The sequence below is a fragment of the Poecilia reticulata genome, linkage group LG3 (assembly GCF_000633615.1).
Source record: "Poecilia reticulata strain Guanapo linkage group LG3, Guppy_female_1.0+MT, whole genome shotgun sequence".
NCBI classification, from domain to species: Eukaryota; Metazoa; Chordata; class Actinopteri; order Cyprinodontiformes; family Poeciliidae; genus Poecilia; species Poecilia reticulata.
Window position 1 is genome coordinate 11,799,219 of NC_024333.1, and position 26,412 is coordinate 11,825,630.

Sequence of the window (26,412 nt, forward strand, 5' to 3'; positions counted from 1 at the left end):
AGAGAAAAAAGTACATTACAGAGGAGAGTGTGTGAATAATTTGGCAAGTACATGTGTGGTATGATGTATTCACTGCTTTAAATTTAGTTTCCTTTACTCTCTAATCCTGTTGTTTCCGCTTTGTCATTTTCTCAGTTATAATTGAGGACAGAAAGTCCCACCTGCTCTTATTCCTGTGCCATCTAGAAACTTAAATGTGTTTGTGCTTATTTAGATTCTCCCCATTGCCCACAATTAAATGACTAAATCAACTCTTGTCATCAAAATGTGAAGAAAAATTGTTCAGCATCAGCTATTGCAGGCCTCAGTTTTTTTTTAACATCTAGCACAGTGGGTTTTCATCTCTAAAGGGGGTTTATGTCATGAAGTCAAAGAGAAGCTAAGCTACTCTCTTCTGTTTTTTTTTTTTTTTCTTTTTTTCGTAAAGCGTTTATTAGGATCAAGGGAAATGTGAAACTACTTAAGATTAAGCAGCTTATGTTTTTTTTGTGAAGCAAGGTTTAATCAGGGTAATTTAAGCCACATGCTGTATTCACTCACAAGCTAAACGTGTCAGCCATGACCAAGGTAACAGAAAGTTAGGTTCAGCCTTCTCCTGTCCTCTCCTGGTGTAAAATCCATGCACCTGTTGGTAGAAACACATTCAAAGGATGAAAGACCTTGAAGCCTAATCATAATTTTCTTTTCAATGCAGAAAGGGCATTCAACTTTTAGACAACCATGAGATGCACATAATAAAAAAATAGGCTTTATACATGCTCTTATTTTCTGATGTATGTATTTTATTTATTCCCTCAACAATTCTGGCACCGCGTGAACCCATAATAATCGTGTTTTGTATGTGAGGCAGCTTTCTCATTCATTTTCTGTTATTTTTTTTGTGTGTGTTTTCCCCCAGACTTTTCTATTGTCCTGTTTTGCTTGCTTGTGTCTCCTCACATTATATCACGTTTGTTTTTGGTCCACCACCATAAATGTGCGTGTTTGTGGCTGAAAATATGTGCTTGTGTCTTTTAGTCTCTGCAGAGAATCTGGAAAAGAGCCTCAGGCAGATGGAGAGGCAGCTGCTGCAGCTCGAGAGAGACCTGGAGACTTTTTCCTCCACCGATGACCCTAACGACATGTTTCTCACCAAAATGGCTATATCCTTTTTTTTTTTCCACATTTATGCATATGCTTTATTGCTTGAGGGCAGTATACAGTGTGTTAAATGCAAAAAATAAATAAATAAATAAATTAAATGATAAATGAGGTCAGAAGAATATTGCTAAGATGCAATAAATTGGACTTACTCCAAGTTTCCACCATCACATCCTTTGAATATATAATGTAGTTTGTGTAGATTCTATTGGGGGGGGGGGGGAGATAGGAAGATAAGAATGTGCTGCGTCCTCAGCCTTGGTCACACTCGGTTTCCATTTCATTATCAATGATGATGTGCGCAAGTAATGAGTACATCCCATTCCATAGTCAACTCACTATTCCAGCTTCTCCCTCAGCTTCTTTTCTTTTTTTTTTTTTTTTCCAAAGGGTTCTTAAGAGTGAATGCAACTTCAAACAAAAGGCAAAGGATTGGAGAAGATTTGGTGCTCTACTTTTTTTAAACTCTGGCAGTGACAGTAGACACTGTTTATCCCTAAGGAGCGGTAATGCATTATGCTATTGAATTGTCATTTAATTATCCAGAAACAAAAGCGCTAATGCGTGAACAGAGTCAACACATTTCCGCTGCCCATTCGGGATACCTCAGTCCACTGCTGACAGCTGGTGTGCATTTGACAGCAGGGTAAATTATTCATTGTCTTCTGAGAAGGTTCTACAGGATCAGGCTGACAGGTACGACTCAGGCCAGGTGTGTTCAATAATATACACTCTGTTCCTTGGCCCCTTCATGTAGTTTTGATCAACAGCCTTGGGGCTGGGGCACTGATGACTTGTGCTGAGGTAGTTAGCAGAGAACTTGAGAGCAACTCAGACAAAATGAATTTCAAGCAACTGTCACTGTTGTATTTTTGTTCTTGCATGGCGCGTCGAGGGGCTTAAAGGGGCAGTGTTATGTATTTTTCAGATGCATTGTGCAATAAAATAGCACTATCAAGTAACTATTACCTCCAGTTATGAAAATACTGTGTATCACAAATACACACAGCATTTAAAATTAATTATTTAAAAGAAATTTGACTTCACAACGTGTTGCCTTGGAATTGGCCTCTGTCTCTCCAAGAAGTTCCTGCTCTTTCCGACTCGCAGCACGTCATCACAACAATGCATCTCCGTTATGCCGTTTACAAGTGTTCTTAGAAGCATTGGATTGAGAAGTAGTTTGTATGATAACCATCTTGTGATCATTACTGAATGTCAGTTTTCAGTCAAAGCAAATAATGTTTTTCAGTTCATCTCACAGAAGTTTTTGTTATTGTTCACAGCGAGCCTTGTAAAAAAATCTATTCTTTCTATTTAAAATATATGGCAGATGACCCTGCAGCCAATGCGGTTTGAAGGAAATTCTCAGAGTCATGAGTAGTAGTAATACATCTTTGTCAGGCCAAACATGAGAGGCTGCAGGACGTCTCAGGTGAAAATCTCCTTTTCACTTTTTGCCCCTCTTGAGTACACAGTTACTGGGTCATCGGGGCTGGTGTTACACATCTGAATCTGAGCTCGGGCTTGTAAAGGTGGCAGATCAGATCATGACAAAAACAGAACGGGGATGGAGAATTGGAGACTGAAGAATGATGGGACCGGGTGGGTGGGGGGGAAGGGGTAAGTGGAAAATCTCGAGGGAAAGAAGGCCTTGAGATTGAGTTGCGGAGAGCTGCGGGTTTCTCTCGAACAGGAAAGAAGTCGGGAGATGGGGGAACAAAAAGAGGACAGATATTACACTCCACAGCACTTATCCACCCTCAACTCTTAGCTTTTTTTTCTCCTCTCTTTTCTTCTTCCTCCTACTCTGACCCCCCCAATTCCTTTATTTCCTCACATTCTGGCTTGGAAACATATTACTGACAAGTCGGTCTGGGCGGAGAGCCTATCGAACAGCATTTATCCAGCTGTGAATAGGTAGTCTCATCGTCAGCCAGATTCAGCTGAGGCCAAACCTCAAATAGGTCCATCAATTGAGCTATAATGAAGGTGCAAAATCAGAGCCAGAATGCTGCCCACACACACTTGTCTGACACCACACTCACAGTCCTGCTTCTTATCAGCCAATAGGTGACAGTGTTAGCCATTAGGTTGTTGATTGCGTATTCAGGATGTTTCAAGGAAACATAATCCGAAATTTTCAAACATATGAAACTGACGGCGATGTGGATTTTATTTTATTTTTTTGTAACGCCGCAGAAGCTTTGACTTTCAGCTCACAATGGTGAGCATGTGAAAAAAATAGACAGGAATATGCATTTCAGAAATTATTTTAGAGGTGTGCGTGGAGTCAGGCTTTCCACCACAGTACTGCATGCCCTGATGGTTGGCACAGAGCTTTTCGGCGCTTTCGCTCCCACACTGACACCTCTGCGGCACACGTTGACAGAGCTATTACAATATTTGTCTCCTTCCGCACACAAACACGCCAAAGAATGAGAAGTTAGCCTTTTCCTTGCCTCACCTGGGTGAATTTGTGAAGATTTTTCAGTCAGATCCGGCAGGCGACTTAAGGCCATTGGAGGCTGCTGTAGTTATTAGGTTTTTCTTTAATGAGGGATCATTTCACTGTTTTAAAATCGCTTTGAGATGCAAAGACATGTTGGTGCTTAAAAGTTTTACATAGTCAGTGTGAGCACATGTTGCAGCTTTTGGGTGGGCTTCGAAATGACAACCTCAGGAAAGTGAGAATTACATAAATATTACATTATGCAGCAAAGCTGAGAATTTCAGTGTGTTCTGCATATTTGACCGTGCTACCTTTTTCTTAGCTTGAGTTTATGTTAGCAGTTATGTGTGTGAGATATATTAAGACACTTTGCCAGAAGCTGAACATTGATGGTGTAGGCTGCAGGGGTGCGAACACACTGTGAAAGCAACCTGACAGACTGTATCCGAGCCACTAATGGCAACATCACAGTTTACATCTGACTGATTTCCTCACTTTCCTGAAAAACCACAGCGAATGCTTTCGTCTTTGCTGTCCACCTACAGAATCCTCTGATCAGCACTTGATGAATATCTTAATATGTGATGGATGTCTTGTTGACCTTGACACACACCCCATTACAGCTTTAGCAAAGTGGCGCAGGAGCAGTATGGAAAGCTGGCGATCATGCACAGCAATATGGAGACCATGTATCAGAACCTGCTGGAGTACTTTGCCGTTGATCCCAAGAAGACGTCTGTGGAAGAGTTGTTCACCGACCTCAGCAACTTCCGTTCCATGTTCACAGTAAGTATGCCAAGTCAAACACTGGAGCAGTCCTTCGCATTTAGCTCCCCGCTCCTTTTTTTGTAATGTTTATAGAGTTGTTTTGTTGTGATAAAGTATTTCCATTTTGAAAGCCTTTGACAAAACAATTCTTTACTCTAAAACAATTTACTCGGTCAATGCGTAACAGTGGCTCACTTTCTTTAGGTTGATTGCAGCTTCCTTAAGTTGTTTCTACATTTTACTGAATTGTCCTGCTTGCATATGAGCACCAAACAATCCTAATCTTCAGCAGTATTGTGATAGATATAAAAGAAAAATCTGCTGTTACACTATAATTATAAAACAAGGGACACAAACACTGCTTGTCTGATTCTATAACTTAAATATTCTGATATGTAAAGCAGAACAATGTGAGCCTTGCTTTGTTCACTCTCAGCCAGAGCATTTATATTATTGCTCTGCTCCTTAGACTTATTTATGTGGTGCTGCTTTGAGGTCTGGATTTGTGCTGACCCACTGTGTTAAATCAGGGGGATTAGTAGCATAGGTCACTGGACATGACATAAATTAGTAGCTAATTAAGCGACTAAAGTTCTTGCACTGCCCCAAACTTAACATTTACCCTAAAGACACTAATGGATTTCATGCCCTTTTTATACCGTAGAGATGTTTTTCTTCTTCTTTTAGTTGAGTCTTATTATCCAAATTTTGGAAAATTCATGTACTCCCTTGGGCCAGAACATAAGCCCTCTGACTCCTCCTTTAGAGTTGTCACAATAAATTGTATATACTTTTGCTCAAGTAAGCATGCAATAGAGAATTCATTCCCTTTTTTTAGTTTCGACATTGTAAAAATGGAACATCAGAAACTAGCCCTAATTTCTTCAGACATTTTTAGAGGCAATTATGTGTAGACACATTGATTTATTCCCACAGCCTTAGATCATTTTTATGCTTGAAAGATTCACAGTTGAATGTTAATGATAAAAACGTGTTTAGTTGTTGTTGTTTTTTTTTTTAATACTTGCATAGGTTAGTTTGGTGTAGATTTGAATTAACATATAAATAAATTAACAAGACCTATGTATTAACAATGTAAATTTTTTATTAACTAATTAAGTGTGTAAAATTAAACCAGTTCTTTGGCTATGGTTTCAGCCATTAAGTGCCATCTCTTGGCATTGTGTCCTGCTTTAGCTTTTATGCTCTGACCAAACATAACGGTTAATGACTCTGCTTGTGAAAGGTGAACAAGCCAAGTGTTATAAAGACCTGCATTATAAGATCAACACTCCCAAGGTAGCTATTTATTTCCCTGTGATAGGTCAAGGCACAAGCAGCTTACACCCTCAGCATTTCGTACAAATTGTCACATCACACAGACATGTCTTGGGAAATGCCATGGCCAGGTCAGCGAACACAAGCATACGGTAAATCTCCGCATCGTATCCTCTCGGTCAAACCTGTGTCAGCATGTACCCCGCTGTGCCAAGGCCCATGCTAATAGCTTTGTGTTGTCTCCAGTCCTAACCCCAAAGCAAACTGAGCCCTTGAATGTGTGTATTAAATTTGTGAAAGCATGCATGCTTGTATAGTTTGTTAATGCCCTTTCATTTGGGCAGTTTTTATAGGAGGAGCTGCTCAGTTTGGTTTTATTTGCACACAAAGTGCAAAGACATACACATACTTGTGCACGCATGCAGCAAGTGCAGTCACCCGTAGGAAGAAGACCCACGGCGAGGCCCGCACATCTGACAGAAATCCAATTGAGCGTATCTAATAGTGGACATCCAGGAGAGGAGGATGGTGAAGCAGACCTGCAGTGATGAAGAAAAACAGAGGGCAGTTATCTTAGTGAGCTAGTTATTTGTTTTTTCTTTCTCTCTTTCATTTAAATTATATATATATATATATATATATATATATATATATATATATAAAATCTAACAGAATTTCATGTTCATAAAAGAATGTCTTGACAAAAGAGAGATTAATGAATTTGAAGTCAGAAAATAAATGTTTTCTGGATTTCTTCATAAAAATTACAAAATGCACAAAAAGTCTCAAAATATTGATGAATGCAAATCAGGTAAGCAGATTTGACAGAAGCTTGGAGAACATGCTGAGGATTTCTTGATCAAAAATGACCAGTGACCAATTCAGAATGACATTAAATAATAAGTGCAAAATTGTACTAAGTGTTTTAACTTGGGTCCTTTTTCCCCACTAGCTCAAAGTATAACAAAATCAGAGTTGGTGCAGACAACGCAGTTAATGATGCATTATAAATCTAATTTAGTGAAAGTCATGCTGCTGTGAGACTACTGTGGTTCTAAGGCACAAATAAGGACAGGGACACCTCCACCTTGTAATGCAGGAAGGTTTTACCACATGGCTGCATTCAGTTTGAACACCTGATTACTCTGCTCTGCTTTATGATGCCTGGCGTGTGCGGCTCAGCTATTCAGACCTCCACCTTGTTGACACTGAGAGCAGAGATGAGAAAGACTGATGCAACCTGATTGCCATATATTTATTGTCCTCACATCTGCACATTGTCATTGGCTGTTGACTACACATCTCTTGTCTAAAGGTTGTAACCCTAAAAGGCAATATGCACAACAACATAAGATACTAGGAAGAGGGCAAGAGGGCAAACATTTACCAAAGTACACCAGCACACTCTCATTCTGCTTATAAAAGGTGATAAAAAATCTATCTTCACAAGTTTTGAGAAGGAAAATGTATTATTTTTTTCTCTCTCTCAGCACTATTGGACTAAAATGATGAGTGGCATATGATTTGAGAACTTTAGATAGATCATCAAGTAAACCATGTTAACTTAAGCAATTTCTGTGCTTGGTCATTGTATGAAATAATAGTCTTTGAGCATCACATAATGAGAACCACTCACTTACAAAAAGATGTGGGAATGGGAGGAATGAAATGGAAAATGCAGTGCGTTCCAAAAAGAATTTAACTTTAACAACTCAAACTTCTTGCATTAAATCATTTTCCAGTTGCTAATCTTCGAAGCTGCTCACAAAATGAAGACGAACATTCAACCTTTAGTGTAGTACAAAAACCCTGGGTCTAATCATTGGGTGCTATCTATCTAGTTAAAGGACAGAGACAAGTTGAAGGATTAAGATACACATTGTAACCAATGAATCATTTTTCTTAATAAGTGACGATGTGTAAAATCTTTGACAAAATTGTTTGAATAAGGGTTTTGTTTCTCTGTTTAAGGTCATAATTCTTTAGAAGGTGGGGAGCACTAAAGCACTGGAAACATTTTCAGAACTAGCAAGCGTGTGTAGGTGTGAGCTGGTCCTAATTGTTACTGAAAATCTATTCAGTATTAAATGACTCCTCTGTCACTTTCTCTTAGTGTTTGCCTCCGCTTTACTGTACCAAATCAGATTCTCGTTTATTGCATAGTTCTCTTGTGAAAAAATTGTTGCCATGAACAACCAATAGTCATTCCATCATTTCAGAGATAAATTTATGACACAGAGGCCTTCATTTGAAAATAGTTAAAAATAGAGCTCTGAATAGCTTCAATCACAGTAATTTGGCATTCATCTTCCTCATGTCCTTTGAGCTGTAATACCTTCTTTTCAAATTGGAGACTGTCATTTGCATTTCAAACCCCTTCTACAAACTGTTCTGAGAACTTAACTCATTTTATTTTTGCAGGTGTGTAAACATTTTAGGTCAAAATCTAAATTCTAAAATTTTCTAAATTCCTTGACCTCAATATGAAAAATAGTTAGAATTACTAGCTTTGTACATAGACACGTTTCCACAATTCTTGTTCATAAACCCTTTTAGGTCCTATCAGTTTTGAAAGGTAGTATTTTGAATAAAGCAGAGCTAATCAGAGGGTCAGGTAGCCAGAAGCTCAAGTTATATAATTCCCCTTAGCATGATGCTGCCACAACCATACTCTTTTACTGGAACCAAATCAAGGTTTTGTTCCCAGAAAACCAGTGGTTGGGTGATGGGGCAGTCATACATCCAGCAACCTGTCATGTTTTTGAGTTAAAAAATGTTTAAAGTTGACCGGAAATTTGAAAATATCACTTGATATTTATGTTATTGAAAGATTGGAAGATTAATACCTGAACACCAACTATAAAGTCTTTAAAAAAAAAGCAACATTTTATAAAAACTTAAATAAATAAACAATGCTTAGACTGGTGGGGGCACAAGTAAAGCCTGGTGGCCCACCAGGCTTATAAAAGAGTGGGGGAAACCCTGCAAATAAAGATCTGTTCCTCAACCGTAGACGGGTCAGATTCCAGGTAGATGTTGGCTTCCTGCAGTGGTGCTGTCAGATTATTCTTTAGCGAAACACTGAACTCCTCAGTTTCTCTGATACTGTTATCAGTATGTGACAGTGTTCCCCGACTGCAAGTTGCTTTAAATAAAATTACGTAATAAATCTAATTAGCAGTAATGTTTGTTATGCTGATAACTGTTCATTACTGTTAGTCAAGTTAAACACAGACTTTGTAGCATGCTGATAGTAAGACTCATTCCCACATGACTTGTGGTTTAATAGAAGCTTGTATGTCATTATACCTTATTTAAAGTGTCAGGTATAATGAGAGGAACATTTTAGGGCCCTGATTACACACTTTGTCGTAAACTATAATGAATCTTCAAGTTTGGAATTGCATGGAAAAAAAATTTCGACCGTTCCACAAAGTGATGAATAGCTCTGCACCAAATTTTACAGAGTTCTTTATTTACCTACGCCCCAGCTTTCTGCCATGTTGTTTCCAATTCTCTGTGGTATTTTTTTTTTTTTCTGTGCTCTTGATGATAAATGGCAGAGAGCACCTATATTCATCTTTAATTTTACCTTACTGCTTTACCAGAGAGACGGGGAGCACAGTGCTTTTAGGTCAATCTGCTGATAAAACAACCTACAGTTAACATGTAAAGGAGGCCATATTGTGTAGATATTTAATGGTACGCATTATGCAATAGCTGAATTACCTACCTCAGCTTTAGAAAACACAGTTTTGAAGTACAGGTTAAGGGCGGTAATTTGTAAGGTTTATATGTTTGTCTTGTTCAGGTTGCAATTTCTCTGCATTTCAAGTGGCTTGTTGACGTTATACTGATCACGCTGAACTGTTTTTGAATTCGAGTTGACTGTGCCATTTCTAACAGTGGTCACTTTGATGCAGTCATATTTGGAGATTGTCAGCTGGCATCAATAAACAACTATCCCTTTTTTAAATGTGCCACTTAAGTTTTTCTGTAAACTACAGTAGAGTATTAAAGCATGTGTTTATTTACATTTTTTTACTGTACATCCTTTTATGTAGTCTTGGCGTCATTATTATGCTTTCTTGGACGTGCCACTCACAATGGGCTGTGTGACTACAGCAGGAGGGGCGATTCAGGGGGAGGAGTCGGATGTTGGATGAAAACCCAGACCTCCTTGCTTTCAGTGACAGGCTATTGATCAGGATGGCAGTCTGGCCACCACTCTATTAAATCATATGCAGTATATCTCTTGCTGGGGGATTATTGAGCTATTGACATTGTAGAAATTTAACAATGGAGATTACAGAGCCTGTTTCCTCTTTGGTTTGATGTATGGCATTTATCTTCTGTATCATTCTGCTTGGACAGGTTGGATGTAGAAGTGCTTGTGTACCATGTCTTGCATTATTTTGCAATGTCATTTTACTTTACACTCACACAAAGGCCTCCAGCTACCAGCAGCTGAATGTACATAAATAATGTCATTTATGGAAATGCTATTCAGACTTCAACCTTCAACTATGTTTTTTTTTTTTTAATTCAAAACCATTTTGTTCCAATATAATTGAGATTTAGCTCCATCAAAGGCTAAACGTGCTATGAATAATTTGTCAAATTAGAATTATAGTTTAAGTAAAACTAAACAACTACAAAAATCTTAATGTTATTCATGTAGGTATGTTAATAGTTCATTAAACTTACAATTAAAGAGCTATATATATATAGATCGATAATTTCCACATGCTATTGAGATATCTATATTATAAAATTTGTGAAAATGTTCATAATTAAAAATACAATAATTTAATATATGCATCTGTAAATGTATATAACTAAATATTTAACAGCTTATTTATTGAATAGAGGTACTGTCTAACATTGTTGGTGTTTTTTGTTTTTTTATCGGCACTAATTTTTTAGTTACTGAAAATACTCTGGGGTTTCAGAGGGGTTTTACACTCAGACAACCTAAAAGAATAAAGTGTTTACATTTGCTGCACAGTTGTAGTTACACTTTTGAAAGTTACCTCTCACTTTATCAGCATTGCAATTACAAGTTCCCACATTAGCAACCAGGTGAGGATGAACATGCTGTTAATCTCTACACTTAGGAACAACGATTTGTTCAGCAATTTATTTTTGAACCATTCGCCTATAAGTGAGTACCAGGAAGGATGCTGTTGCCCCTAAAAATAAGGGTTGGAGACAACAATGTTGAAATTTAGCTGTGGGATTCCTTTGATCGGTTGTTTTGTCTATAAAAGGAGCCAGAGGCAAAATGCAGGATTATTATTGCAGCAGTCCTATGACTCTCTGGCGTCTGGAAGCCTCTGTTGTGAAGCCATTTTATGTCTGCCAAGACCACAGTGACAGTTCACCTTAGAAGCGTCATCTGACTTTAATGGTGCCTGATAAAGACGTCTGTGTGGTTTGACAGCTGCCTTTGCCTTTGACGGGGCCTACACTACTGTAATTAACCCAACTTAGCAGTCTGTCATGTTTTCTCTTTCTCCATCTTTTCATCACTTTTTTTCCCCCTTCCTTTACAGCAAGCACTGAAGGAGAACTATAGGCAGAGGGAGTTGGAGGAGAAGCAGAGGAGAGCGCGGGCCGCAAAGGAGAAGGCTGAGCGTGAAAAGCAGGAGAGACAGCAGAAGAAGAGGAGGTTACTGGAAGTCAATGCAGGTAAAGACTGTTCAATTTACTTTGCCTGTCAACTCCTCGCAAAGATAAGGCCTTTACAGAGAGCTGTGTGCCAAATCAATCTTGTTACAAATGGTGTTAGAGATCATTCAAATACAATGACTCTCATTTATCAAACAAACGAACATGTCTCATTTTAATGGATTACAGGAGACATCTGTTTTCTCGCAATGCACTGTTTATCTTCCGAAGAACAAAAAGCCACATCTGTAGAAAATAAATGTGTGTGTAATTTGATTGATTGCACATAATTGTACGTAGACATTTTTGCTACTTGTGTCGTTAGGGCCAGCCAAAGCACTGTGCAGGCTGGTACATGCCAGATTAACCCATTCGCACATTTTATACAGTGAAGGTCGAACCACTGACCTTCCAGTTGGTGGAAAGCATACTTCATCTTCTGAGCTATGAGGTGAAATTACACATTAAAAGGAAGAAATTTGAGTGTAAACCACACTGTCCTCGTCTTTTAAGTAACACTATTCTGATCTAATAATTTTATCAGTGTATTTACAAGACATGAAGAGAACATGTTTTTAGATGCCAGTCAGTCTGTCGCTGTCCATTATACAGTCATGATCCAAGGCAGTAGTTTAAGTAAAACTAAACTACAAAAATCTTAATGCTATTCATGTAGGTATCTTAATAGTTCATTAAACTTACAATTAAAGAGCTAAATATATAGATCAATAATTTCTACATGCTATTGAGATATCTATATTGTAGTGTGGTATTGGGTTTATAATTCTGTTTATGATTAAATAAAAAAGATACTTTGAAGAAATTATTGTGAAGCAACACAATAATGTGCACAAATTATTGTGTGAACTAGGATTTATGTGACAACCCTAAACATCTGAACAACAAAATGCACAGATGCTAAACCGTGACAACACACTTAAAACAGCTGATTCTGTTTAATAGTGCATTTATAAGCCAAAAATCCAAACGTTGGGCCAACATTAAAGGTTAAAAGATCAGAGAAGTTCATCCATCATAAGAAAATTCACACCAAATACAGTCTGATGGGAAGCTTTGTTAAATTATCCACATGTACAGAATTGTCATATCTGTTTCAGATAAATCTTAATAGAGACTGGAAGCTTTGCAAAGAGAAGAGTACCAGCTGTAGGGAAAAAACACAAAGCAACAAAAACAAACACACACTAAAGAAACAAAATCCAACAGTGGGAACCTTTTCATGATTGGTAGCTTATGAAGTGTAGTGGTTTAAAACAATTATGCAAAGAAAAGTAGGTCTGTTCTTCTCCACGGCAATGTAAAAGTTTTTGCCAGTGATTGCAGGCACTTCATGGCTGTTGTGGCCTCCAATTACTTTTTCACACAGGGCAAATTTGATTTTGATAGCCTTTTTCCTGAAATAAAAATCATTCAAACAGCTCTTTTGTGTAAATATGTAGGAGAACAAATATTTTTTTACAGCATCAAATATCTGCTGGTGAGAGTTGGGCTTCAGTCTTCAAAAAGGTATTAGTGCTGTGATGTTGCCAAAATAACAATTGATGTTAAAATTTTTGTAAAGGCATTTTATTGACCAATAGAATGTTGTTTTCCCCTAGTAAAGAGGTGTGACTCAAAATGCAGCAAAATGGCAATAACGTGACCAAAAGGGGAGGAGAAAAAAAAAAAAAAACTTTGGCATGTGGTGAAATTACACTTGCTTTATGATGATCTTGATTTTACATTTCACGATTATAAAAACAAAACTGCAGAACGATGAACTTACTGAACACCCCACCTTTCTCTCTGGAAGATTTTCTCTAGCTTTTGGCCGAGAATTTGCATCTACCTGCTAGTTGTTTTTTGCCCTGTTTTGCTTTGGAGAGCCAAGAAGCTAGTTTTAATGCCTAATCCAAGGCTGGCAGAGCAGTTGTATCAGGCAGAGAGGCCTGAACGAGTATTTAAGGTTAAAAATATTTTATGCCAGTCAATTTAGCTCTCCCGTGGAAGTTAGTGAACAGGCCAAAGTACTGTTGTGGCCATACTGTCCAGTCAAACCATGCCAAATCTTGGCTACAACATAAACATCTGCCTTGTTTCTGTTTCATTTGGACATCCTGTATCAACTGCCATTCGGCACAGATTGACTGAAGCTCCACTCCGATTGGCTTTTATGTAACAGTTGAACTTCAGATTAGCATTTAGTCAGTATCTCTTGATTTTTATGTTTATTTCTTATCTCTATATAGTTCTTTGTTTTGACTCTCGGCTTTGATGGTTTTTCATATTTAAGAACACGATGACCTTCAGTTTTTGGAAGAATTTTATTGAACAGTTTATATAAACCTTTCTCTGACCTTAAGCAAAATGCAGCATGTTTGACATAAAAAGACCCCAACATAAAGCACACACGTAAGGCATCAACAGAATGATTAGAAAGAAAAGACCTTGTTTTGAAGTGTCTTAGTCAGAATCCTGACCTTCATCCAACTGAGTTGCTATGGCATAACCTTAGGTGGACTATTTGACATTATCAAGGCGTCCCAGAAATGCAAGTAAAAAGAAACAGCTTTAAGGAAAGAACGGTCCATAAGTCCTCTTTATTGTCGTGAAAATCCCAAAAGCAGCAATAGAAAAGTGCTTCTGAAGGTTGTTTCTGAAATATGCGCCTCTATGAATTACTAAACTCAGTATGTCACCTGTTTCTCTGCCTCTTTTGTGAGTGAAAAGTTTTCTTATAAAAGAAAGCAATAGCCAAATACATTATTTGTGTATTATTTGTTCAGCCAGATTGTGTTTGTCCATGTATAAGACTCACGTCAGCCTGAATTGTGTGGATAATCAATTCCAAAAATCCTGGCAAATGGAAAAAACTCAAAACTCTTGCTCCTGTAGGCCACTATGGATTGTGTATAAACTATACTTTGATTTCCATTGACTGATTATTAGAGCTTTCAAGTTGTCAGCTTGAGGTATTGCCTGTGAGGTTAATTAAGCACCCTAACATTTAAGGCATATGAAATAATGGGTATCCAAGATTTTCAGTGTTTTTTTATTATTGTTACATTTTCACATATAAATGTTGCATGACTTGGGTCAACCTCAAATCACTCAGATTTGACAGTTTTTTGACGGAGGAGCGATGAGAACTTTTGATTAGATAACGTTGCTTGAAGCATGCAATCAAATGCATTCAGTGAATACAGATGTAACAAACATTTATTATTTATAGTGGTTATGTGTTGAAAAATTCTCTGATGATTTTGTAAGCTATTTGAAATCTATGAAGTTGCAGGAATATGCACACAGATTTTGGTTCTCAACTAACTTAAATATATATTTAACTGCCCAAAGAAGAAAACTAAGTTGTTAACAATTACAATTCACAAAATTTTGCATAAATGGCCACAACAGATATGTTGTTAGTATTTGACAGAAGTTTCTTCTATATGACTTGAGTCAGACATTTTGTATATCCCTCCACAAGCTTCTCACAATAGTTTGGTGGAAATTTGGCCCATTGTATTTGATTGAAGTAGTGTAATCATTAGTCACGTAGATGAAGACACACTTACCAGCTTCAAGTACCGTCCTCATAAGGTCTTTTGCTGTTGTCCTGGGGTTGATTTGCATATTTCACACCAAAACATGTTCGTCTAGACTGGTATTTATACTGTTTGAACAGACAAAAAGGACAACTTCAGACATTGAGAAACTCTATTGAGGGAGAAGCCAGACCTTTTTGCGTTCCACAGCTCTTTTCCTGATGTATTGGCTGATTTTCTTGAATTTTCAATGATAAAAGGAGAAGTGTGGTGTAAGTGTTGCCTAAAAATAAACCCCACAGCTGTCTCCATTTAAAATGAAGGTTAATTAGAAGCGTACAAAGTCACGACATTATCATATGACCTTTCCCTGTTTTAGTTTATGTAAACTGAATGTGAAGAAATTCTCTAAAATATTATTTTTGCTCATTGTTCTGGCATGGAAGACAATTTTTTAAAATCATAACTGACATAAAACAATCAAAATGTGATTCTGATTTGGTGCTAAACAGGAAATGAATGGTTATTTCTTTATACAATACAAATATCTGGTTCTGAATGTGTTCCATACGCACATATGTACAGATACATATGCATACAAGGGCAGATTGGATGAACTAAATTTGTGATTGAGAGTTGGCTCTTCACTGTCAGCCTAGGACAGGATTTACTTAGTCCCTCTCAAACACACTCCCTCTGTCTGTCTCTCAGCCTATTTATTAACTAAAGAGCTTTCTCTTTGTTTGTCGGGAAGGATTGTCCTCAATGGAGATTTTCTATGTAATCATCTGATTATCCATCAATTCCCTAAAAAGCCTCCGAGAGGCTCTGTATCCACATTATGCTGAAGGGCACAGCAATGAGAGACGAGAAGGGGGGGGAAGGAGAGGGGTTTCAGGAGGAAATGATCAAAATGGATTTTTGCTTCCTTACCTGCGACAAGTATCTGCATTTATTTTGGTTTTAGTTTTGCCTGCTTATGCATTCTTGAAATGTAAGACCATTCCCGCTTCATTCTCATTTCCCACCACCTTTTACCTGCCAGCCTGGGCTTCTACATACACTATAATGTGCCGCCTGGATTTGCCATCAGTGTGTTCAGGCAACTTGAGAGAGAGGGAGCGTCAGCTTGTGTGCATTTGCATAGAGCCCTATGGAGATTGAAATTCAGATTGAATAGGTGTTTTTTCCTCCTCCTCAAGCTGTGCCTGGCTTGTGTATGACAAATCTGTTGCATTAACTCCCAGGGTAGGCCAGGAGCAGAACTGTTTGTGGAGCGACAAATTACACATCAGAGCTTTATTTAACATTCTCTACATGGCTACAAGCGATGAACTATTAAGATGTCAAATAGAAGAACAGCACGACATGCAACAATGCATGCAAGGATGCTAAAAATATTCGAGGAGCATAAGAAAAATGAGCGAAAGCAGAGGTCCATTCAAGAAGCAGCATCTGTGATGCTTTTGGAAGCGTAAGGTATAGGCTCATGCATTCATGTGTGAAATGGAAAAAAAAAGCTGACAAGGTATTAAATGGCAGCTTTGAAATTAAGAAAAGAACAAGATAACAAGAGTCTGTCAACAGATGAGATTTATTAAATGTCTTTCTTCATTTTAATCCAGAATGTACTTACGACCGTTTTTCTCTCAAAAAGTAACCCGTCTAGTAACAAGCCATGTTATTAAATACAAAACTGACTAGATCTTCCAGTTAAACAAAATCCAAATACTTTAGTCAAACACTGCAAAGCCACTTGTTTTGTTTTCCTTCAAAATGTGAGAAATGTTTGAGGCTTATCCAGCTTTCTAAGACATTTACAGATTTTTAACAATTGAACGATTTCTTCTCATTTCCATTTCACAAGTCATTTTCATTTAGTCTGACTAAATTAGAAATGCCACATTTTCCAACATGGCTCTTTTTTACCCCATTATCAAACCGGTTATTTTAACCTTGGCTGTTTTCTGATGCCAATGCAGTCTAACACACCATAAAAATAAAATCAAAACAAAACCAATTAAATTAAATAAATATACAGTGGATGAAAATAATAGAGAACATGTCATCAGTATTGGATAGACTACATTAATATTATTTGGCCTGGGGTCAGCTTTTTAATTTTATTTTACCGACAGGAGTTGGCGCAAGACAGGTGCTTCATCATTTCAGCTACAATAATGTTCTAACAGCTCATCGAAATACTTATGTAGCTTTAGCATTTCTATTTCTAAATGTGGAAGATATCTGTGATGAGATAGAGCTTCATTTGTCAACAAACTGTTCTGCTCCTCCTGTAAATGTGCAGTGTTTTGATATGAGCTGTTGACAGTTTTGCCCATTACATATTTCAGTACTGTCCCAGTTAGTTGTGTTGCAGACAGAAACATTTGGCCTGCCTTGAAGTGAAAAATTCCCGCTTTGCTTTAAAAGTGGTATGATTTAAAAACGTGTTCAATGTGCGGCTCTCTCCCACACAGTGTAAAGAGCTGATCAAATGATGTGGCAGTCAATACAGCCTCTTTCATTTGAACATCATTACAAAGATTGAAAAGCACTTGGACTGTTTGGGAATATCCTAAATTATTAATTAATAAACCTTTACACGGTCAAAGTTTCAAGCCATTATTTGGGGAAAATGTCTTATTTCTAACCAAGAATATGGATTTACAAGCAGATTGTGTTCTGAAGAACCCTTGAAGTTTAATTAAATTTAGGTCTAAATTCAGTCAGCAAGGACCTTTTTGTGTGTGTGTGTGTGTGTGTGCGTGTGCGCGCGTGTGTGTGTGTGTGTGTGTGCGTGTGTGTGTGTGTGTGCGCGTGTGTGTGTTGGCTTGTTTTTGTTTTTTCTTCATAGTGCTGTCCCAATCTTTTATGTGACATCTTGTTTTAATGTATTTGTAGCACATTGAAAACAAAATCTAAATGAATAAACCAAATGAAAATGTAAATTTGAAAATAATGTGAACAGCGTAAAATGCAGTTATACAAGTCACACATGGAAACGTAAGGCAGCAATTTGAAAATCATGGCAGCGCAAAATTCAACCAAAACAGCTAGACAACCCTGTTGGTGCGGCTTACCTAAAATCACGGACAAATACATCAACACCAGTTATCAGGAGTTAAGTTTTGAGTTTAGTTGAGGACTGAAACATTTTGTCCCAGTTTAATAAATGGGATTTTAACTGAATAATTAAAGATGTTTTCAAATTCTTTGTTTTTTCTTTGTTTTTTCTTAGTTTTTTGGACGAAGGTTTAACAAAAATGCATAAGAACATTTTCTTATTACTGTGCATCTGTAGTGATCAGATGCAAAGTTCAGGTGCTGTTGAGTTTGTCCCTGTCTTCATAAAAAAAACTGGCTTGCTGCTTGTTGCCAATATATCAGTTAAGTCCAATAAAAGGTATTCTCCAAAGTAGAAGAAAGACTGACTGTTTTTTTGTACCATTTGTCTTCCAAGTGTCTCAGAAAGACCACAGTAGTGTGTCTGCATTCATTGTACTCAGACATGTTATTTTCTCTCTCCACAACTTTGCCATCTCAGCCCTGTTAACACTGTGTTTTTTTTTTTCCCCACCCCACTTTTTTTGTCCAGCCCACCTCAGTTACACGCTGGTGGTTACAACTCGGTCATTGTCCTGATGATAAGTACCACGTGCTGTTGAGTGAAGTGGCTGGAGACATTAGTCCTAGACTGAATAGAGAGTAGACAGCGACACACAGACTCTTTGTCCAGACAATAGAAAAACTCCGCCCTGAACTGGCCCTGATTAAATAGATGGTGATTGAAGTTTCACTTCAGACAGGAGGGTAGCTGCAGCTCCTTCTCCCCCTGAGGTGAAGGTCCAGCTTCATCTTGATTTTGCTCCCTTTTTGAATCTTTCGGCAGATCTGGCCCCTGCCCATGTACACTTACACTAGCACATTAATCTGCATATACTGTATCCCAATACTTTTTCTTTTTTTTCTTTTTTTATTGAGCTTGCCATTACACACTGGGCATTTATATGCTTAGGAGTTGGAGCCTGCTATTAGTTTGCAAAAACAAAGTTGTGAACATGAGGTAAATGCCATTTATACATCTGTAACAGGTATTGACTGGTTAGAAGGTTTTCTTTTTTGCCATGTTTAAAGCATGCCTCTATCTAAATTGCAATCAAATTATGACAGTCTCCATATCAACTCCAAAAACAAAATAAGTTATTCACATCAAAGCACTAATCAGTAGCTTAGCTGCAATGGTTTGAATATCTCTTTTTGCTGATGTCCTTCTCTCTGGCCTCTTTTTTTTGTCTGAGTTCTCAACATCACGTCCTTTCACAGACTGAAGGGCTGTTTCAAAGCCATTTCACAGCAGCTAGCTTGACTAATACTCTGCTGCCATGTGTCCTTCCACCATTACTACCAATGTGAAACGCCTGTGATCTTTCAGTTAGTGAAAATGTGGCATTGAGCATATAAATATATGTTCTTTTGGTCTTTACCTTTTGTCTGTGTTCTGTGAGGGAGTTTTGTGTCGCAGCCGGTGTGAATTGCTTCTGAGTCGAGTGTAAAATTGGACTGTTTTTACTAGCATATATTCCTAAGGCAGGAGATCTGCGAGGGCTTCGTTTTTCCTCGCCTCCAGAGGCACACAAAATGTTTCATGTTCTTGAAAACTGGAGTCAAACGGAGCTCTGCACAAGAAGGCGCTCACTGCAGGTTGCGATAGATTGATCTGCTCTTTTTTTTTGCTTTCTGTGCATGCTGTCTGTATTTTTTTTTCTCGTGTGTGTGTGTCTTGTGGCAAATTTTAAAGCTCAGTGCCTGTGATAAATTGCAGCAGCAGTGGAGACAAATTTGAACGACGACGAGTGTTTGGTTTGCTCAGGAATTGTAGCTGCCTCTCCACTCAGTGTAATGATGAAGAACTAGGCACGTATCGGCAAAAGGGAGGAGTGTGAGGGCTGCAAATGAAAAACACAAAAATGTGCACAGAGGACCAAGCAGACAAGGAAGTGGGTCATTATAAATTTGTGCTGGTGTTTTCACAACTCTGTGTTGGGATTTAGTATAACCACCTCCTAGTACCAAGGGGACATTCTGCCCTCAATACAGAATCTTAAGTATAAAGGAGTGTTGATGTCAAGGGACGGTGTACGTTGGTGGTGATTGACAGTTTTTGTAGGTCTGCTTTGTGCACGACACAAGACGAAACTTTCAGTTTGGAGGCTACATTGTACATTTAGACTTTGGTGGTGATAGCTTACGTCTCATAAAAGATTTAAAGGAGTCAGGGGAGAAGCTTGTAGGCATCTCAGAGGTCAATAACTCACTCCAGTTCTGCCCTCATCAGCCTTGAGCAAACCTGTTACCTTGTATCGAAGCAAACACCATAAGTCTCAAATGCATGTTTAATCTGGAGTCATTTTGTTCATATATAGAGGAAACGCTCTTTGATGTTGCTTTGTTCATAACAGATCTAATTCATTTTGAGGAAAGGCCTTAGTAAACAGCTGAAACTATCATATTTTAATACTGAGGTACTCCATAGAATAATTCCTGTACTAATTACATTAACAGATACACACCAGCTTTGTTCAACACATGTGAGATTCTGACTCCGTGTCTTCACCACAACTGGGCCCGCTCAAATCCACTTGCACACTTGCATATCCCAGCCTACCTGGTTTTGGGCATTTGTACCTGCTGTTAGGTACAATTTAATCAGAAGCAACATTTTCAATTCAAAAAGCCTTTTTACTACTTAATTATTGAATAAATAGACGTGTGTCAGTGACAGTGAGACCTGGAGATTGGGGCAGTGTCTGCCGTGAAGCGGGCGCTGTACCGGTCCGTTGTGGTGAAGAGAGAGCTGAGCCAAAAAGCGAAGCTCTCGATTTACCGGTCGATCTACGTTCCCACCCTCATCTATGGTCATGAGCTTTAGGTCATGACTGAAAGAACGAGATCACGGGTACAAGCGGCCAAAATGGGCTTCCTCCGCAGGGTGGCTGGGCTCTCCCTTAGAGATAGGGTGAGAAGCTCGGTCATCCGGGAGGGACTCAGAGTAGAGCCGCTGCTCCTCCACGTCGAGAGGAGCCAGTTGAGGTGGCTCGGGCATCTGGTAAGGATGCCTCCTGGACGCCTCCCTGGTGAGGTGTTCCGGGCACGTCCCACCGGGAGGAGGCCTCGGGGAAGACCCAGGACACGCTGGAGGCACTATGTCTCTCGGCTGGCCTGGGAACGCCTTGGGATTCCCCCGGAGGAGCTGGAAGAAGTGGCTGGGGAGAGGGAAGTCTGGGCCTCCCTTCTGAAGCTGCTGCCCCCGCGACCCGACCCCGGATAAGCGGAAGAAAATGGATGGATGGATGGATGTGTGTCAGCAGACATATGCAAATATACAATGTATTTGCAATATATTGTGTAGTTCTAGTGGGAGTTGAGTGAGCTCTGATCAGGAAGTCGGCTAACATGAGCTCATATCCGGTTCTGATTCTCCTGTCTGAAGAGCCATCAGATGTGGCGATCTGGCTTGGTAGCCATGAACGTGTGAATAGAATAAGAGCAGAAAACATTATTCATAAAACTTAAAGACCACAAATAATAGTATAGTAAAACTCTTAAGATATAAAAACTCAGTAAGAGTTCCTATCCAGATTTGGGTGAAGTATGGGAGAGCCATCAGGCTGCTCAACTTGAGCCTCCATAACATCTAATTGACTGTACAGCTCTGTTTGGCATAGCACACACTTCACCACTTACTGTGTTACTTTACTACTCAACTCCCTTCATCACTTTATTGTTTAAACTCATCATAAACATTTCAGATTGTGCTGTGCTTTTCTGTGCAACAGAAGAAATGATCTAGTTCTGAAAATATAAACTAAAGTCCACCATTTAATTCCAAAACATCTTACCTTAGTGTGAGTTTGTTTTAATCATCTTGTTACGATTTCTCCTTCTCTCCAACTCATGCAGCAGCTGCTCCCTGTGCTCTTCTTATCCTTTGTTGTCATGTTTGTTAGTTTAGCTGTTTGTTTTTATTATTATTCTTTTAAATCATGAACCAAAGCATTATGATGGCAAGGATCAGTCCAGTAAGTCGATTCACACACACCAGATCATAAGACAGTTCCCCTTCGGTGGTCAGCAGCTCTGCTCTTCTACCTTGTTGTCTTGTTGTCTTTTTTAAAGGCAACGCTCTCTGCTTTTCTTCTATTCTGCTGTGTGTTGAAACAGCTTCTGTTGTACGCAGCATGCTCCCTTGTGCTTTCAACCCCTGGCTACGATAATAGTAGTTGAAACACAACATTTTTCTTCTATTTTTTTCCTCATTTATTGAAGGCTAAAATCGAGGACAACTTTAATCTAAAACGGGGACTGTCCCCGGAAATCGGGGACATCCAGTCTCTACCGGTCACTGCAGATGAGTACAGTTCAGTACCATTTGAGTTGTTTTCAGTTTAGCTCCACAGGGTTCGATGTAGAGTATCGTCTCAGACCCAGCGACTGCCGTTTTCAGAATGGGAAGCTCAAATCTCTTGGATAAATGAATGCTCTGTAAATGAGCTATTTTTTTTTTACTGAGGATGTTTGCTTCTTCTTTATATTAGACACAGTTTTCCTCAGCTTTTATGTTCCTTTTCTCCTTCCATCTATGACAGTTACCTTAAACAGAAGCATGTTGTGCAACCACAATAACTGTCCCCTGAGAAACATGTGACCTTTCCCATGAAGCCAAAAAAGGGCAGCAGAACAATATGCAGTTGTGTTAAGGAAAAGAAAATTGACTCAAGCAATTTTGGCTCGAGAAATTATGTTTTATTCAACCAGTTGAGGCATTTGCAGATTTGTTGCAGCCATACTTTAGTCTTCATTATGTGTGTCTGCAGTCTGTACTGTTCTCATAACATTTAGCGCTCTACAGCAGTTGATCAACAACTAACATTTCTTATTTTCAATGCCAAAGCCATCTGCTCTGATTCAGACTGACTGATTGTAAATTAGGTTTTAAACAATTTTCCAATATGTGATTCTTTAAACCCTGAAGCAGCAGCAGAAAACAACTACTTATGTGGAGCTATATCTCCGCTTATTGATGTTATTACATGGAGCTTCTCGTTCCCTGCCATCCTCATATGTCCTGCTCCTAAGCTGTGCTCAAACCAGTATTCTCTTAGTGAATTACTGACTGTCCATCCATCCATCCATCCATCCATTTTCTGTACACCCTTGTCCCTAGTGGGGTCAGGAGGGGTGCTGGTACCTACTATCTCCAGCGAACGTTTCGGACGAGAGGCAGGGTACACCCTGGCCAGGTCACCAGTCCATCGCAGTGCAGACTTTCCATTTACAGAATAATGCAAATTATATATATATATATATATATATATATATATATAAGGTTTATTAGTCTGTTAAGCCAATCAGTTCTTCCATACACATTAAAAAGCTACTGACTGAAAAAAGAACATGCTTGGCTTATTTTGCTTACCTATTACTGGGTCACATATGGACCAATCCAATGCTGGGTTTATTTACTACACTAGAGTTAGGTTTCATTTTAAGCTTGTTTGATGTTTAAAGATGAGGTTGCCAAAAAATAACCCATTACCTGATTTACTAAACCGGAATCGCTTGGGTTAAAAATGAAAGTTTACCATTTATTTATGACAATTAATGGTTACACCTTGATCTGGTTGCCAGTCCACCATTAGGCAGCACAAAGTATCAAGTCTAATTTATTTGTATAGCACATTCTAACAACAGGGCAATTCAAAGTGCTTTACATGATGACACAGCAGGGCTCACTGCGTACTGAGGCGGTAATTCAGCCATTTGATTCAGGTTTGTTGGACCAGGAAGACATCTAAATGTTGCACAATAGCGGCCCTCGAGGCCTGGATTTGAGAACCACTAGTTTAGTGTGTGGCAATTATGAAGGTGGTCAATTAACCTAAGCAAGGGGTGGTGGGGAGTTGAAGTACCTAGAGAGGACCCACACATTCACACTGTCACATCGTTTAAATTCAATGCATACACCAGTTCTTTAAAAAAAATAAAATAAACAAAAAAGTGAATATGTGCTGAAGTTTTGGCGTTCTCTCCCTCTTGTGGCTTTACTCAGTTCATTGCTGAGGGCCTGTACACCTTTCTTGGATTGCATCATGTAGAAAACCTAGAATTAAAACTTTAACAGTTTTTTTTTTTCTTCTTTACTTGTTGGTAGCCTTCCACTATGTTGTTGCACTCTGTATAGCTACACTTACTACAAAAAGAAACTGTTGTGCTAAATGCTGAATGATTTTGTTTTAAAATATCTCTTCTTTTTAACATTCTTTTCTTCCTTTGTCTTTTTCAGAGAATGATGAGACAGGTGTGATGGATAGTTTGCTGGAAGCCCTGCAGTCTGGAGCTGCATTCAGAGAGCGTAGGAAGAGAGCGCCAAGACCCAGAGGTAAGTCTTATATCTCACATTTATCCCCAAATACAGACCATTAAATCTAATACTCCTCTTCTAATTCAGGTCGGATGTTAGAAAATCAGTGGTTATAAAGGTCTTTTTTTTCCTGTCCTTTTTCCTGTTCATTTTTGGTGGAAACCACAATGAATGCATCCTGATAGTTTCATAGTTCTATTCTCGTTTTCAGTTACATGCAAGATAGACTTAATGGTTCATGCGAAAACTTTTATTTCTTCTTGATTCTTTCTTTTAGAGAGATTAAATAGATGAACCAGGGTTTCCCCCAGAAAACTTGCTAAGCGTGGTGGTCGGGGCGTCAAGGCGGTCCACCGGCAGTCCACCATGTTTTTGTATTAAAAGATGTTAAGTTGACAGGAAATGTAAAAGCATTACTGTGTAATTATATGTTACGAGAATACATCTGCAGTGAAATACTATTTAAACCCACAAGACTAAAAACAACAAATTTGCACTTCTGTTTAATCCAAATTAAGTAAGTGGCTCCATCAGGCCCCCAAGGGCTTCAAGGGCCCCATAAACACTAATATTTTAAAACAGACCACAGATGCATAAATGTAAAATTTGTTTATTGAGATTATCAATGCTGTTAAATTTGATTCAATTCAGGTTTTTAGGCATACATAAATTAAAAGATTTTAAATTGTTCAACATTTAGATGCAAGATTTTAAGGAGCTGGCAAGGTTACTTTGTAAAACGTCAAAGAACACTATTCATAGTTAGATTGTTTTGTTACCATAGCAACAATCTGTTGCTGTGAGTTTAATCTGGGAATTTACAAATACAAATAGGTAAACTGCGATTATAACTTATTGCTTTTTAGACTGGCCAATTAAACTACTCCCTTCTGTCATATTTCACTAAATCTAACACAAAAGTTGTTAGAGGTGCTGATATTTTAGCAGCAAGAGGGGCCCCTAAGTCAAAGTCTGCTCAAGGCCTCATGCAGCCGTGGACCGGCCCTGCATGATGCGGTAATCTGCTGCACTACGCAGCAATGGGTACGCGCAACAAACGGGAGATTTAATTCAATGCTTCTAATGTGGTTTTAGTAACTCTTTCATTTCGTGTCTGTTGAGGTTTTTAATCGTTACAGAAACTTTTGGTTGGTTGAGTTTATGGGAGGAGTTTCTCATATCTCCGTGCGGCCACGCGCATTAACTCTAAGTAGACAACGCATTTGATATGATTTGATGCATCGTGTAACCTGAAAAATAATACTAAAAATAATAATAAAATAATATAAAATCAACGTGATCCGCGGAGAGCGCGAAAGCTCCTCACCGGGCTGAACCTGCATGATGAGGTTAACGCTGCTCGTTATCCCCAAACTCTCCGGCCAACCGGGACCACAGACATAAACTTTACAGAGAAGACAGACACAGAGCCACACGCTGGGCAGCGTGTTGAGATGTAAACTCCGCATATAATTGTTCGTTTAAAAAGATAAATCATTCTCACCACTCCACAACGCGACCTCTGAATTCGATATGGGTTATTCCTACGGTTCACATCAAAAAAATAAGGGGAACACTTAAACAACACAATAAGTAAATCAAGTAAATCAAACTTCTGTGAAATCAAACTGTGCACTTAGGAAGCAACACTGATTGACAATCAATTTGCCCTGCTGTTGTGCAAATGGAATAGACAACAGACGGAAATTATTGGCAATTAGCAAGACACACTCAATAAAGGAGTGGTTCTGCAGGTGGGGACCACAGACCACTTCTCAGTACCTATGCTGTCTGGCTGATGTTTTGGTCAGTTTTGAATGTTGGTGGTGCTTTCACACTCCKTGGTAGCATGAGACGGACTCTACAACCCACACAAGTGGCTCAGGTAGTGCAGCTCATCCAGGATGGCACATCAATGCGAGCTGTGGCAAGAAGGTTTGCTGTGTCTGTCAGCGTAGTGTCCAGAGGCTGGAGGCGCTACCAAGAGACAGGCCAGGAGACGTGGAGGAGGCCGTAGGAGGGKAACAACCCAGCAGCAGAACCGCTACCTCCGCCTTTGTGCAAGAAGGAACAGGAGGAGCACTGCCAGAGCCCTGCAAAATGACCTCCAGCAGGCCACAAATGTGCATGTGTCT

General features: G+C 38.8%; 1 protein-coding gene across 6 annotated transcripts in view; it reads left to right on the forward strand.

Annotated features, from left to right (window-relative positions):
- The window catches only part of LOC103461982 (protein diaphanous homolog 3), a 163,170-nt gene that overhangs the window by 83,748 nt on the left and 53,010 nt on the right, over positions 1 to 26,412 (forward strand). For all 6 annotated transcript variants that reach the window (XM_008404407.2, XM_008404412.2, XM_008404411.2 and 3 more), the window contains 4 exons: positions 1,018 to 1,142; positions 4,214 to 4,378; positions 11,194 to 11,329; positions 24,200 to 24,295. In XM_008404407.2, coding sequence (XP_008402629.1) covers positions 1,018 to 1,142; positions 4,214 to 4,378; positions 11,194 to 11,329; positions 24,200 to 24,295 — 522 coding nt within the window. The remainder of the gene's footprint in view (positions 1 to 1,017; positions 1,143 to 4,213; positions 4,379 to 11,193; positions 11,330 to 24,199; positions 24,296 to 26,412) is intronic.